At 42.8% G+C, this 15,418-nt stretch overlaps 1 protein-coding gene across 1 annotated transcript in view; it reads left to right on the forward strand.

The window, feature by feature from the left end:
• Window positions 1-15,418, forward strand: part of LOC139410190 (inactive N-acetylated-alpha-linked acidic dipeptidase-like protein 2) — a 288,454-nt gene that overhangs the window by 243,138 nt on the left and 29,898 nt on the right. The window contains exon 11 of the mRNA XM_071155649.1: window positions 9,093-9,182. Within this exon, the coding sequence (XP_071011750.1) occupies window positions 9,093-9,182 (90 nt within the window). The remainder of the gene's footprint in view (window positions 1-9,092; window positions 9,183-15,418) is intronic.

Below are 15,418 nucleotides of genomic sequence, written 5' to 3' on the forward strand. Positions count from 1 at the left end.
TTTCTCCTTTTCCTCAAGTGAAAAGGTTCACCTCTTTTTATGTGGCTGGCGCTGTCCTTATGGAATCCTTATTTCACTTGAACTCACTACATTAACTTTTACTCTGTAGTTCCCGGTTGATTAAATTAGTGATATCTGCATGAAACGACAGCTGATCCCGCTCTCCTCCCCTGCCTCGCCACACCTCTGATTATTTCCCTCTCTTTGTGGATGAATATTCATGTATTGTTGTTGCCAACAATAGACCATTCCCAGCTAGCACATTTGGTTCCTTGGAAGTTGTGGGAACGTACGTTTTTGGTTTCCCTTTGAAGCCATAAGTTTCCTGACTGGTAAAACAGAAAATTTTTTAAATGTTCTGAGAACAGAAGTGAACATTTTACCTGGTCTGGGTATGTACATTTTTAGGTTGCAGGGAGTTGCTGAGAATGTTTAACTATGGGTCCCTGAAAGTTTTCCTAGGAGGTTTTATTAATGTTCTGAGAAGGAAGGTATTTAAATAACATTCTGAGAACATGTTTTTATTGTGGCATGGCATCAGTAAGATTCAAACCTATGATCTTCTGTTCTCTATTCATGGAATTAGTCCACTGCGCCACCAGGATGGAGCTAGCATGCCATGTTTTCTTTACTCATACAAAACTGTTCATTTCAGTCAATTTAAACAGGCCCCATTTCAAAGGAAACATTTCAAGCATCTTTTACATTTTTAAAAATGTAGCCTTTATTTAACTAGGCAAGTCAGCTAAGAACAAATTCTTATTTACAATGACGGCCTACCAAAAGACAAAAGGCCTCCTGCGGGGACGGGGGCTGAGATCAAAAAATTATAATAATACAATAAAAATATAGGACAAAATATACATCACGACAAGAGAGACAACTCTACATAAAGAGATACCTAAGACAACAACATAGCATGGCAGCAACACATGACAACACAGCATGGTAGCAACACAACATGACAACAACATGATAGCAACACAACATGGCAGCAGCACAACATGGTAGCAGCACAAAACATGGTACAAACATTATTGGGCACAGACAACAGCACAAAGGGCAAGAAGGTAGAGACAACAATACATCACACAAAGCAGCCACAACTGTCAGTAAAAGTGTCCGTGATTGAGTCTTTGAATGAAGAGATTGAGATAAAACTGCACGGTCTGAGTGTTTGTTGCAGCTCGTTCCAGTCGCTAGCTGCAGCGAACTGAAAAGACGAGCGACCCAGGGATATATGTGCTTTAGGAACCTTTAACAGAATGTGACTGGAAGAACGGGTGATGTACAGTATGTGGAGGATGAGGGCTGCAGTAAATATCTCAGATAGGGGGGAGTGAGGCCTAAGAGGGTTTTATAAATAAGCATCAACCAGTGGGTCTTGCGATGAGTATACAGAGATGGCCAGTTTACAGAGGAGTATAGAGTGCAGTCCTATAAGGAGTATTGGTGGCAAATCTGATGGCCAAATGGTAAAGAGCATCTAGCCGCTCGAGAACACCCTTACCTGCCGATCTATAAATTACATTTCGTAAACTTGCATGGGTAGGATGGTCATCTGAATCAGGGTTAGTTTGGCAGCTGGGGTGAAAGAGGAGCGATTACGGTAGAGGAAACCAAGTCTAGATTTAACTTTAGCCTGCAGTGTTGATACCCTCACCACCCACACCCAGGTGGTGAGGGTAGGAAACAACATCTCCACCCCGCTGATCCTCAACACTGGGGCCCCACAAGGGTGCGTTCTCAGCCCTCTCCTGTACTCCCTGTTCACCTATGACTGCATGGCCATGCACACCTCCAACTCAATCATCAAGTTTGCAGATGACACTACAGTGGTAGGCTTGATTACCAACAACGACGAGACGGCCTACAGGGAGGAGGTGAGGGCCCTCGGAGTGTGGTGTCAGGAAATAACCTCACACTCAACGTCAACAAAACAAAGGAGATGATCGTAGACTTTAGGAAACAGCAGAGGGAGCACCCTTCTATCCACATCAATGGGACAGCAGTGGAGAAGGTGGAAAGTTTTAAGTTCCTCGGCGTACACATCACGGACAAACTGAAATGGTCCACCCACATAGACAGCATGGTGAAGAAGGCGCAACAGCGCCTCTTCAACATCAGGAGGCTGAAGAAATGTGGCTTGTCACTGAAAACACTCACAAACTTTTACAGATGGACAATCGAGAGCATCCTGTCGGGCTGTATCACCGCCTGGTACGGCAACTGCTTCGCCCACAACCATACGGCTCTCCAGAGGGTAGTGAGGTCTGCACAATGCATCACCAGGGGCAAACTACCTGCCCTCCAGGACACCTACACCACCCGATGTCACAGGAAGGCCAAAAAGATCATCAAGGACAACAACCACCCGAGCAACTGCCTGTTCACCCCGCTATCATCCAGAAGGTGAGATCAGTACAGGTGCATCAAAGCTGGGACCGAGAGACTGAAAAACAGCTTCTATCTCAAGGCCATCAGACTGTTAAACAGCCATCACTAACATACTGACTCAAATCTCTAGCCACTTCAATAATTAAAAATTGGATGTAATGAATGTATCACTAGTCACTTTAAATAATGCCATTTTATATAATGTTTACATACCCTACATTACTCATCTCATATGTATATACTGTACTCTATACCATCTACTGCATCTTGCCTATGCCGCATGGCCATCGCTCATCCATATATTTATATGTACATATTCTTATTCAAACCTTCACACTTGTGTGTATAAGGTAGTTGTTGTGAAATTGTTAGATTACTTGTTAGATATTACTGCTCAGTCAGAACTAGAAGCAGAAGCAAGCATTTCACTACACTCGCATTAACATCTGCTAACCATGTGTATGTGACCAATAAAATTGGATTTGATTTGATTTGAGAGAAGGACAGTGTACCGTCTAGCCATACTCCCAAGTACTTCTATGAGGTGACTACCTCAAGCTCTAAACCCTCAGAGGTAGTAATAACACCTGTGGGAGGAGGGGCATTCTTCTTACCAAACCACATGACCTTTGTTTTGGAGGTGTTCAGAACAAGGTTAAGGGTAGAGAAAGCTTGTTGGACACTAAGGAAGCTTTGTTGTAGAGCGTTTAACACAAAATCTGGGGAGGGGCCAGTTAAGTATAAGACTGTGTCATCTGCATATAAATGGATGAGAGAGCTTCCTACTGCCTGAGCTATGTTGTTGATGTAAATTGAGAAGAGCGTGGGGCCTAGGATCGAGCCTTGGGGTACACCCTTGGTGACAGACAGTGGTTGAGACAGCAAATGTTCTGTCTTTATACACTGCACTCTTTGAGAGAGGTAGTTCGCAAACCAGGCCAGAGATACCTCAGAGACACCAATACTCCTTAGCCGGCCCACAAGAATGGAATGGTCTACCGTATCAAAAGCTTTGACCAAATCAATAAAAATAGCAGCACAACATTGCTGAGAATCAAGGACAATGGTGACATCATTGAGGACCTTTAAGGTTGCAGTGACACATTCATAACCTGAGCGGAAAGCAGATTGCATACCAGAGAGAATACTATAGACATCAAGAAAGCCAGACAGTTGTTTATTGACAAGTTTTTCCAACACTTTGATAAATAGGGCAAAATAGAAATAGGCCTATAACAGTTAGTTATAACAGTTAGCACTCATTAAGATCAGATGTGGCCAATTAGTGGGCATGGCCCACACACTTGAACACACTTAACAAGAGAGTATAGAAAGAGTTTTGTTGATGCTGAGAATGGAATGTATTTTAAATAACATTCTTAGAACTTTCTCAAAAGTTTTCTTGATTTTTGGGGGGGAAAGTTTTCTTAATGTTCTCAGAACAATTTGAGAACATGACTTTAAATAGAACCATGAGGAAACCTGTAGGAAACGTAATGCTGAAGTACTGAAATTCCCAAAGAAGGACACTGTTTCTTAACATTCTCTGAACTATTTGATAATATTCTCAATTGCAAACCAGTTGGAGAACGTTCCTCAAACATTATCAAAATTGAAATGAAATGTAACCATGTTTGAACTTTTAGTAAACGTTCTGTTAAAGTAGTGAATTAAAAGTAATAACAAGATTAAGTTAGTTCTTTAATTAAATGTGCTGAGAACGTTCCAAAGCAAATCAACTACCCTGCACCATTCCCAGAAAGTTGTGAAAGGTTTTACTGTATTCAAAATAACCACAGGACAACCACACTCTCACCAAACTCTTAAATATATTATATATAAATATTCCCAGAATGTTATGTGCTAGCTGGGTCAGTTCTGGGGGTTGGGAAATGCTCTGAAATTTGGTTCCATGTTTGCCATGGCGCTGTGAGGTCGCCTAGGCAGAGAGCTCTGGAAATATTGTACAGATTTTCTGTATTTTTAAGTTGTTTCAATTGCATTTTTCAATTAATGTTTTGTTTTTGTTACCTTAATGAGAGTTGATCTGACATTTCTGGTGATAAACCATAGAGCTGCAGGCCTGATGACGGCAAGTATGTTTATTTGGCTAGGCTAGCTAGGTAGCTAGTTAGCTGGCTAATGGTATTTGAATGATGCATTCACATCACCGTCTGTTTGTTCCACCTGTCCCGGTTCCTGGAAGGATGTGAGTGAATGGCAACCACGCCTCGTAGGGGACACTTCCAGACTACTATTGAGGTGTGGAGATGTTTTCTGGTGCTTTTACAGTCGCCAAATCAACTCCCAGGTGGATGATACACCATGATAGTGGATGATCCAGCCTACTTACGGAGGTGGAGATGACGTGCCTGATGAAGAGCTCCGGGCCTGTCTAACAGTAGGCCTATCTGACTGACATTTCTCCCTGCCTGTCTATCACCGATGCTCCCGCCGCTCAAGCTACTGCTGCTGACTGCCTTTCTGAACTGCCTAAAGGCATCTGAAGCTGTGGAAGACCATCAGCCATGAAGTGACAGATCCCTACATTTGTTTTGGTTTTCAACATGACTTTGAGATTCTTGTTTGTAATGAAAAGCACTATATCAAATACATGTATTATTATTTAATGATGTTGCACTAAACAGCTCAAAGCACTCCCAGTCAGAGTATCCCACACGTCAAAGCCTGGGGCTATTGGGGAGGATGATCTACATCACACGAGGTTGGTGGCTCCTGAATTAGGGAGGACGGGCTTGTGGTAATGGCTGGAGCAGAATTAGTGGAATGGTATCAAATACATAAAATAACAGTTTCCGTGTGTTTGATACCATTCCATTTGCTCCATTCCAGACATTTATTATGATCCGTCCTCACCTCAGCAGCCTCTTGTAACCTACATCTTCACGCTGATTACTCCATTCAAAGCTTCATTTTCCAGCTTACATAAACAATGTGTCTTCTGCTCTCTACTCTCCACCACCGAATATAGTGAAAACCACCGTAGTTAGTATTGTCACGGTCTTCATAATGAGGAGACCAAGGTGCAGCGTGATAAGCATACATAACTCTTTTAATGAAAAGAAAGAACACTGAACAAAACTAAACATCAGGGCGAGTGCGAGGAGGTACACTGGAGACCAGGAGCGCTGAGCCGGCACCCTCCTGCCCATTCTAGCCCGGCCAATGCGAGGAGCTGGAATAGAGCGCACCGGGCTAGAATAGGGCACTGGAGACATCGTGCGCTCCACCGCATAACACGGTGCCTGACCAGTAAAACGCTCCCCACAGTAAGCATGAGGAGTTGGCTCAGGTCTCTGACCTGACTCATGCAATTTCCTCGTGTGCCTCCCCCCAAAACAATTATTGGGGCTGCCTCTCGGGCTTCCGTGCTAGCCGTGTACCCTCATATCATTGCCGTTCCTCCCGTGCTATCTCCACCTGCCTCCATGGTAGGCGATCCTCCCCTGTCAGTATTTCCTCCCACGTCCAGGATCCTTTACTGTCCAGGATTTCGTCCCATGTCCATGCAGTCTGCTCCATCAAACACTGCTCCTCCTTTTCACGCTGCTTGGTCCTTTTATGGTGGATTGTTCTGTCACGGTCGTCATAATGAGTAGACCAAGGCGCAGCGTGATAAGCGTACATAACTCTTTTAATGAAAAGAACAAACACTGAACAAAACTATACAAAACAACAAAATGAACCGTGACGCTATATGACTAGTGCAAACAGGCAACTAAACATAGAATAACAACCCACAAACTATCCAAGGAATATGGCTACCTAAATTTGGTCCCCAATCAGAGACAACGATAAACAGCTGCCACTGATTGAGAACCAATCTAGGCAACCATAGACATAAAAACACCTAGACAAAGCACTGCATAAACATACAAAAAACCTTAGACAATACAAAAACTACACAAACCGCCCTTGTCACACCCTGACTTAACCAAATAATGAAGAAAGCAAAGATAACTAAGGTCAGGGCAGGACAAGTATTGACATTATAATTAAATCACAATGGATTAGCTAATTTCCGTGAAACAGCTGTCTGTGTTACAGTAGCTGCCTAGTTAGTGCAGTGTCTTTAGCTAGCTAGCTAGCTTCGTTGTGCTAGCTTGCGAATAGGATAACGTTAGCTAACTAAACATTTGGCTATTGGCTGGCACTGGCAGTATGGGATTATAGAGAGTTAATTCAATTGTTTATTCGTAATCTTGCTAGTTATCTAGCTGTGGCCTACTGGCTAGTATCAACAAGGGCTATCTACAAAATAGCAGCATTAGCCCATATAACTTGGAATCTAGACCAAAAGCAATTCGCATGGATATGCATTTCCAAACAACGCTACTTCCACCTTCTGATTTGAAGAATTTTAACAAGGCTCAGTGGCTGACGACTTCCAAAGTCTTTTCTCTGTGAACACAAAAGAGATTGACTGCTGACACTCTGTTCAGAGGTGCTCTGTACTGTCGGTAGGCAAACGTTTAACAATCCTAACATTTGTGTCTGAGCTTTAAACAGAACTCAGTGACCCCCTTGTGGTACGGTCAGGACAGAAGCCAACAGTCTTGTTGCTCTTGATTTTCATTCCTATCCTCCAGCCCTCCTGCTAGTTTGTGTTTGTTTTCTGGGGGGGATTCAGAGCAAGATTTGCTGAACAGAACTACAGTCATCAGCAAAACAGGAGATCAACCACTTGACTCTAGCGCCTCCATCTGCCCACCCTGCTCCCCCTCCTGCGTTTACCTTACTCCCACCAGTTGGCAGTCATGCTCCTACTAACAGGCCTGCCAGGGAACACCCACCCCATTCCACAGGGAATTGTGACACCTAGTACACCTACAATTGGTTTACCCAGGGACACACAATCTGCTCGTTTCAAGCGTACATATTCAGGTTAACTACTCAAACAATGGTACACTTTGAATCTAGCCTTTGGTCCATACTCAGTGAACAGATTAGTATGATGCAGTGCACTGTGTAGAAAATTATTGAAGTAACAATTAGACACACTGAGGATCAAAGCAGTAGGCTTGTTGTTGTCCATTCATTAGGCACCTTGCAGTATACCGCATATCACCTAACAATGTAAAAGGTACTTGATGGCTCCTAACAGATATAGGAAGTGTCCTGATGATAGTACTTCATAGGCCACTAGTGGTTAGAGCGTTGGACTAGTAATCGAAAGGTTTCAAGAGCGAATCCCAGAGCTGACAAGGTTAAAAATCTGTCGTTCTGCCCCTGAACAAGGCAGTTAACCCACTGTTCCTAGGCCGTCATTGAAAATAAGAATTTGTTCTTAACTGACTTGCCTAGTTAAATAAAGGTAAAATAAATAAAATAAAACTATACGGAGAAACAGAAAGGACTTTAACTAAAGGAGACAGAAGTGTTGTCTTTAATGGCCATTTGTCTGAACATCTAATCCTTGTGCTCCTTTACTTCACCTACACAAAGTGTCTGTTTTGGCACCCAAAGCATTTGTACAATGGAATTTAGGTGTATTTCCTAAATGGAGCATTGTCTGATGAGTTTGTGTGCAAATATACTTGCATATCTGCACCTCCTCCTGTGTTGGGTTCTCTGTGTAGCCTAGCCTATGTGTCACAACAGTGGGGGGCTGATACTTCCATTATTTCTTTAATCTGTCAGTGAGGAGTACCATGGCTGAGGAGGACAGAGCCACTTCAACTGTTAGCCTGGCTCTGCTCTGGCTGATGACTCATGTGTGACTCACCTTTTTCTCCCCAATAACCTGGGAATCCTGCCCTAGATGGCTGGGGCTGGAGACTGTGCTGTGTTTTATAATCCTCCACTATTGGCTGCTTCCTCGTGCTGCAAAGTGGTCTGAAATATTTAGATGTTTAATCAGAGCTGCTGGTGATGCTGTATGGAGAGACTGAGGCTCTCTGTAAGGTATTATTTGAGTGCCACATCTGAGCATGTGTCTGACAGCAGTACAAAAAGACCTGACAGTGGCATGTCGCTGAAAAGGTTTGGTGTTTTTTTGGAATTAATGGCCTTGTGAATTGTAGTGCAACATAACAGAAAATACTTTAGCTTCTGCCTCAGATCATTGCAGCCGTGAAGGGAGATCTGTGTGGATGATGAAAGTGGTTTGCCGATTAGCATAGAATAGTCTCAGAATATTCTCAACCCTGTTTATGAGACAGTCACATAACAGGTAAACACCCTATGGCAGGGTCACCCAACTGGCAGCCCGCCTGCAGGACGAATTTAACCAGCAGGTTTTTTTATTTGGCCCCAATTATTATTTTTTTGTTGAGGGGGACATAAAATACTGTAAAAACACCAGCAAATCAGCTCCAAGTCATTTACATTGTGGAAATCTGTTCCAAAGTATTTCCACACGTAATAGAGAGATATATGTGATCCTATACAAATGTAAGCAAGGTTTGAAATTATGCTTTAGTCAAATATTATATCTGTTTGGGCTTCTTGCGGTCAATTTGCAGTCTACAACTTATTTGTAACTATGTTCCATCCCCCTGACCATCCGCTCAAGAAAAAAATCTGCCCGCAGCTGAATCTAGTTGATGATCCCTGGCCTATAGTATGAAACTGAATTTGTAGTATGAAGCTGTGAATATTTCAACCAAATCCAATAGCTGTATATCAACATCTATAATAGTATGATATTTGGCATGTTATTTTCTTTCCCCCAGAAAAGCAGTTTTCTCTCTGAAGCCCTGTTTTCTGCAGAGTCACCAGAGACCTTGGATCCCCTCTTCAAATTCCATGAGACTATCGCTAAGGTAAGAGACCATCTCTCAACTGTCTTGAGGCACTGTTATCATTACAAGGACTTGGCAAATTAAAACAATGAATTCATTCATGGACTGGAGTGGAGTAAGGAGCGGTGCTTAATTGAGACTGGCAGGTAGTGTGGTTGTGGAATATGGTTTTAGAAGCCTTTTCATGTGGTGTCAGACTATTCTGTATTTTTTAGCTCTCTAAGCCAAACCTTGAGGCAGTGGCTAGTTAGGAACAAACATTGATATACAGTGTGCATCCTGCTTACTGTTCAGCTCTTCATTTTAATGCAAAGAAGATATTAGGCTTAAGCCTGAATTGCTCTCCCGTCATGCTCACAGACTCTCATTCATCATCCCAAATGTGCCCACATTTCTGTCTCCAAAGTGTCAAACTGGTGTGCCGTTAGTATACTTCAATATTACTGTAATATGTGGACATTTTTCTTCTGTTTCCCTTCCATCCTTTTCTTCTGAACAAATTTCATATTTGTTAGAACAAGATAAAAAAAAATTTAAAAATGCAGTTTCCAGCTACTATAGTCATTTACAACATTAACAATGTCCACACTGTATTTCTGATCAATTTGATGTTATTTTAATGGACAAGAAATGTGCTTTTTTTTCAAAAACAAGGACATTTCTATGTAACCCTAACATTTTGTACAGTAGTGTACACACACACAACAGCTTACCATCTTTAGCCTATGGGCAGACTGACAGTCATCCTGTGGACAGACTGAAGGTCAGACCTCTGTGCGACCCGACCCCTCCTTGTTGTCACCTCAGGCCAATCTTCATACGAAGGACTTTGTATCAGTGTCTGCCTCTAAGTGTTACTCTCTCTCTCTGTGTGTGTGTGTGTGTGTGTGTGTGTGTGTGTGTGTGTGTGTGTGTGTGTGTGTGTGTGTGTGTGTGTGTGTGTGTGTGTGTTGAGTGTTGAGTGTTGAGTGATGAGTGATCCAATGTAGTGGTGTGTTGCTTTATTTAAAGCCAGCACTCAGTCATTCACGTCTTGGCCAGACACTGATTGCTCAGCTAAAGGCTGGCTCCTGACAGCTTGTTTTTTTTCCCTACCTGTTCTTTGTCTTCCGGAGGACAGGTTGCTGGTTGGGAAGCAGAAAAAAGGCCAAGCTTTTATACACATTTTTGTCTCCAGCGAGGAAGGCCACAAATATGACGGCAGAAAGAAATATGGCTGTCGTTAGAGCTCCTCATCACAGCCTTGGAGATAATGTAATGTGCCACACGTTGTTTGTGTGAAGTGTTAAGAGCTAAGGAAAAGAAAAAGCAATGACATAAAACATTCAGCAATAGTAGTACAATGGCAAGTGATAAAGGGGGTAGTGAAAATGAAAAGAGGCAGTCCAAGATGTTATTCTCAAATTTAAATATTCACATGGCGAATGTTCAGCATTATTTTAACTCCAATGTAAATTGGTCGTTGGGACTATTTGAGTGCAAGAGCTGTCGGCTGTGATTTATAATTCTGAGGACGTGTTTGGAGATTTATCATATGTCAAAATATCATATTTTTCAGCTTTATGGCGGAATGTTGAGAAACTTTACTGAATAATAAATAGAAAAGATCTCTCGCTGGTGATTGTGACACCACACACACACAGTACAGCCACAGTGGTGTCAGAAAAACTTTGGAGAGGCAAGATTGTCTTATCAGGGGACTTCTCCTGATTTCGGGGGATTACACAGTGTGATACACAGCTGCCGGATTCACACAGTCACAGAAAAGAAAGCAAAACATCTCTGTGAAAACTGCCAGGCCTCATCCTTAACCACAAAGAAAATAGTTCTATGAGAGGAATCCCATAAGAGGAATGGGATCTTTCACCACCAAATGTGTCACAATAATCATTATAGTGATGTAGCCACTGTTTCCCCATCTGTGAAATATATGTCATAATGTTTTTTTTAGGAACATGTTTAGTCGTGTCATCAAGAAGTAAACTGCCAGGCCACCATCACACTACCACCACCACCATGCTTGACCGTTGGTATGAGGTTATTACTGTGGAATGCAGTGTTTGGTTTTAGCCAGACATAATGGGACCCATCTTGTCCAAAAAGTTGACTCAAGTTTGCATCAGCAAGTTTCTTGGAAGAATGTGCTATGGACATATGAGTCAAAGTATAACTTGTTGGACTACATGGGTCCCATTATGTCTGGCGAAAACTAAACACTGCATTCCACAGTGAGAACCTTATACCTACAGTCAAGCATGGTTGTGGCAGTGTGATGGTTTGTGGATGCTTTGCTGCCTCAGGACCTAGACGACTTCTACTCTGTATCAGAGAATTCTACAGGAGAATGTCAAGCCATCCGGGTCATGCAGGGTCATGGGTCATGCAGCAAGACAATGATCCAAAACACACAATTAAGTCTACATAAAAATGGCTAAAAAGCAACAAATCTAATCCCAATTGATATGTTGTGACAGGGTTTGCTTGAAAACCCACAAATATTGCTGAGTTAAAGCAATTCTGCAAGCCAGAGTGGGCGAAAATTCCTATACACCCATGTGAGAGACTGATCAACAACTACAGGAAGCTTTTGGCTGCAGTCATTGCAGGTAAAGGTGGCACAAGCAGTTACGGAGCGCAAAGGGGCAATTTACTTTTTCCCACATGGGAATTGGGTGTTGTATAACTTTATTAATTAAAATAATTATACTTTTTGTATTTGTAAACTCAGGTTCCCTTTTTGTAATATTAGGTATTGGTTGAAGATTTGATAACATTTAATATAAAAAACATGCAAAAACAGAACATCAGAAAGAGGGCAAATACATTTTCACAGCACTGTAGTTGCTACATAGCTCATTTAAATAATTGTAAATACAAAGCTCATTCAAATAATTTAGCCATCTTCGTTTTCAATGACAAAGATTGTTTCAATAATTCAAGATGTCTGATGATTGCAGGGACAACAGTACAAAAACAACTGTTTATAATATGATATTCAACCAATTAAATAACTACATAAAATACACTGTGGTTTTGACTACTGGGCAACAATGCTGAAACCCATGGTCTCGGAAATTATTCAGACCCCTTCCCTTTTTCCACATTTTGTTTTATGTTACAGCCTTAAACCTAAAATGGATCTACACACAATACCTAATAATGATGAAGGAAAAACAGGTTTAGACATTTTTGCAAATTTATAAAGAAACAAACAACTGAAATACCTTATTTACATAAGTATTCAGACCCTTTGCTATGAAACTCGAAATGAGCTCAGGTGCATCCGATTTCCATGAATCATCCTTGAGATGTTCCTACAACTTGATTGGTCCACTTGTGGTAAATTCAATGTAATGGACATGATTTGGAAAGGCACTCACCTGTCTATATAATGTCCCACAGTTGACAGTGCAAAAACCAAGCCATGAGGTCGAAGGAATTGTTTGTTAAGCTCCGAGATAAGATTGTGTCGAGGCACAGATCTGGGGAAGGGTACCAAAACATTTCTTCAGCATTGAAGGTCCAAGAACACAGTGGCCTCCATCATTCTTAAATGGAAGAAGTTTGGAACCACCAAGACTCTTCCTAGTGCTGGCCACTTGGCCAAACTGAGCAATCGGGGGAGAAGGGCCTTGGTCAGCGAGGTGACCAAGAACCCAATGGTCACTCTGACAGAGCTCCAGAGTTCCCCTGTGGAGATGGAAGACCCTTCCCGGAAGGACATACATCTCCGCAGCACTACACCAATCAGGCCTTTATGGTAGAGTGGCCAGACGGAAGCCAATCCTCAGTAAAAAAAAATAGCCCACTTGGAGATTTCCAAAAGGCACCTAAAGGACTCTGACCATGACAAACAAGATTCTCTGGTCTGATGAAACCAAGAATGAGCTCTTTGGCCTGAATGCCAAGCGTCACATCTGGAGGAACCCTGGTACTATCCCTAAGGTGAAGCATGGTGGTGGTGGCAACATGCTGTGGGGATGTTTTCCAATGTTCTACAGAAAAACTAATGTCAATGAAAAAATAAGATTGATGAAAAATAAAACACTAATATATCTTGGTTAGATAAGTATTCACCCTCCTGTGTCAATACACCTTTGGCAGCGTTTACAGCTGTGAGTCTTTTTGGGTCAGTCTCTAAGAGCTTTTCACACCTGGATTGTACAATATTTGCCCATTATTATTTTTTAAATTATTCAAGCTCTGTCAAGTGGGTTGTTGATCATTGCCATAGATTTTCAAACCGATTAAAGTCAAAACTTAGGAACATACAATGTCATCTTGGTAAGAAACTCCAGTGTATATTTGGCCTGAGATATTTGGTTTTCTTCTAGTATTTTGTCTGTTCTTAGCTCTATTCTGTTTCTTTTTATCAACAACCAAAAAACTCCCTAGTCCTTGCTGACGACGAGCATATTCATAACATGATGCAGCCACCACCATGCTTGAAAATATGAGGAGTGTTACTCAGTGATGTGTTGAATTTGCCCCAAACAACATGGTTTGCATTCAGGACAAAAAGTACATTTATTTGCCACATTGTTTTGCAAGATCATTTTAGTGTCCTATTACAAACAGGAAGCATGTTGGAATATTTCTCTGCACAGACTTCCTTCTTTTCGCCCTATAATTTAGGTTAGTATTGTGGAGTAACTACAATGGTGTTGATCCATCCTCAGTTCTCCTATCACAGCCATTAAACTTACTGTTTTCAAATCATACTGGCCTCATGGTGAAATCCCTGAGCGGTTTTCTTTTCTCTCAGACAACTGAGTTAGGAAGGAGCCCTCTGTCTTTGTAGTGACTGGGTGTATTGATACACCATCCAAAGTGTAATTAGTAACTTCACCGTGATCAAAGTGATATTCAGGGTCTTTTTTTTACCGTTCTACCGGTAGGTGCCCTTCTTTGCAAGGCATTGGAAAACCTACCTCTTTTTAGCTGAATCTATGTGTTATGAATACTCAGTGCTGCAGGTGTTAATTTTGCCTTTGTGGACTGACCCGACGTTCTGCGTCGAGGCTGATGTCCAGTGGTTCTGTTCGGGGGTCGACCTCGAGGTTGGGGAGCGGGACGATCCGGACGGTTACAGTGTAATGCCTGAATCATCTCTGGGTCGAGAATGTCCTGATCGGGGACCCAGGACCAGTCATCAGGCCCATAACCTTCCCAGTCCACTAGATAGTGGATGCGACCTCTCAGGCGTTTGGAATCAAGGATGGCCTGAATGGCGTAGGCAGGTTCCCCTCCGACGTCCAGCGGTGGGGGTGCACTGTGGGTTGAGACTGGAGGATGAAGAGGACTGTAGGTGACCGATTTTAACAGAAGCACATGGAAGGACGAGGAGATTTTATACTGACGGTGTAACTGGAGGGGGTACATAACAGGGTTGATGCGATGGGTTATCTTGAAGGGACCAATGAACCGAGGACAGAACTTTTTTCAGGGGAGGCGGAACCGGATGTCTCTGGTAGAGAGCCACACACGCTGTCTGGGGTGAAAGAGTGGTGTAGGTCGGTGGAGTCTGTCGGCAAAGCGTTTGGGTATCAGAGGCTTCCTGCAGATACCGGTGAGCGGTCTATGCACTGCTCACTACGCCAAAACCAGACGTCGACAGCTGGGACAGTCCCAGGCTCCGCCTCCCAGGGAAACATGGGGGGGTTGGTAACGAAGTACACACTGAAACGGAGTAAGGCGGAGGGATGAATGCATGAGTGAGTTCTGAGCGTATTCAGCCCAGGCCATATACCGACTCCAGTCGTGTGGAGAGGCAGAACATTGTTGGCAGAGGTACGTCCCTATTTCTTGGTTCAGGCTTTCCGTCTACCTGTTGGTCTGGGAATGGTAGCCAGAGGAGAGGTTGAGGGTGACCCCCAGTCGGTCACAGAAGGCTCGCCATACCGCGGTCAGAGACGATGTCCTCCGGAATCCCATACAGATGGAACACCTGCTGGAACATAAACTCAGCCAACTCCATACACTCAGCATTTGTGTCATGTATTGTCATGTTGTGTGTTTCTGTCCTTTCCCTTCACCCTGTCTCCCTCTGCTGGTCGTTGTTAGGTTACCTTTTCTCCCCCTCTTTCCCCCAGCTGTGCCTTGTCTCCTCCTAACTACCCATTCACCCCGTTTCCCACCTGTTCCCTTTTTCCCTCTGATTAGGTCCCTATATCTCTCTCTGTTTTTGTTCCTGTCCTTGTCGGATTCTTGTTTGTTGTGTTTCATGCCTGAGCCAGACTATCGTCATGTTTGCTGTA

The sequence above is a fragment of the Oncorhynchus clarkii genome, chromosome 5 (assembly GCF_045791955.1).
Source record: "Oncorhynchus clarkii lewisi isolate Uvic-CL-2024 chromosome 5, UVic_Ocla_1.0, whole genome shotgun sequence".
NCBI classification, from domain to species: Eukaryota; Metazoa; Chordata; class Actinopteri; order Salmoniformes; family Salmonidae; genus Oncorhynchus; species Oncorhynchus clarkii.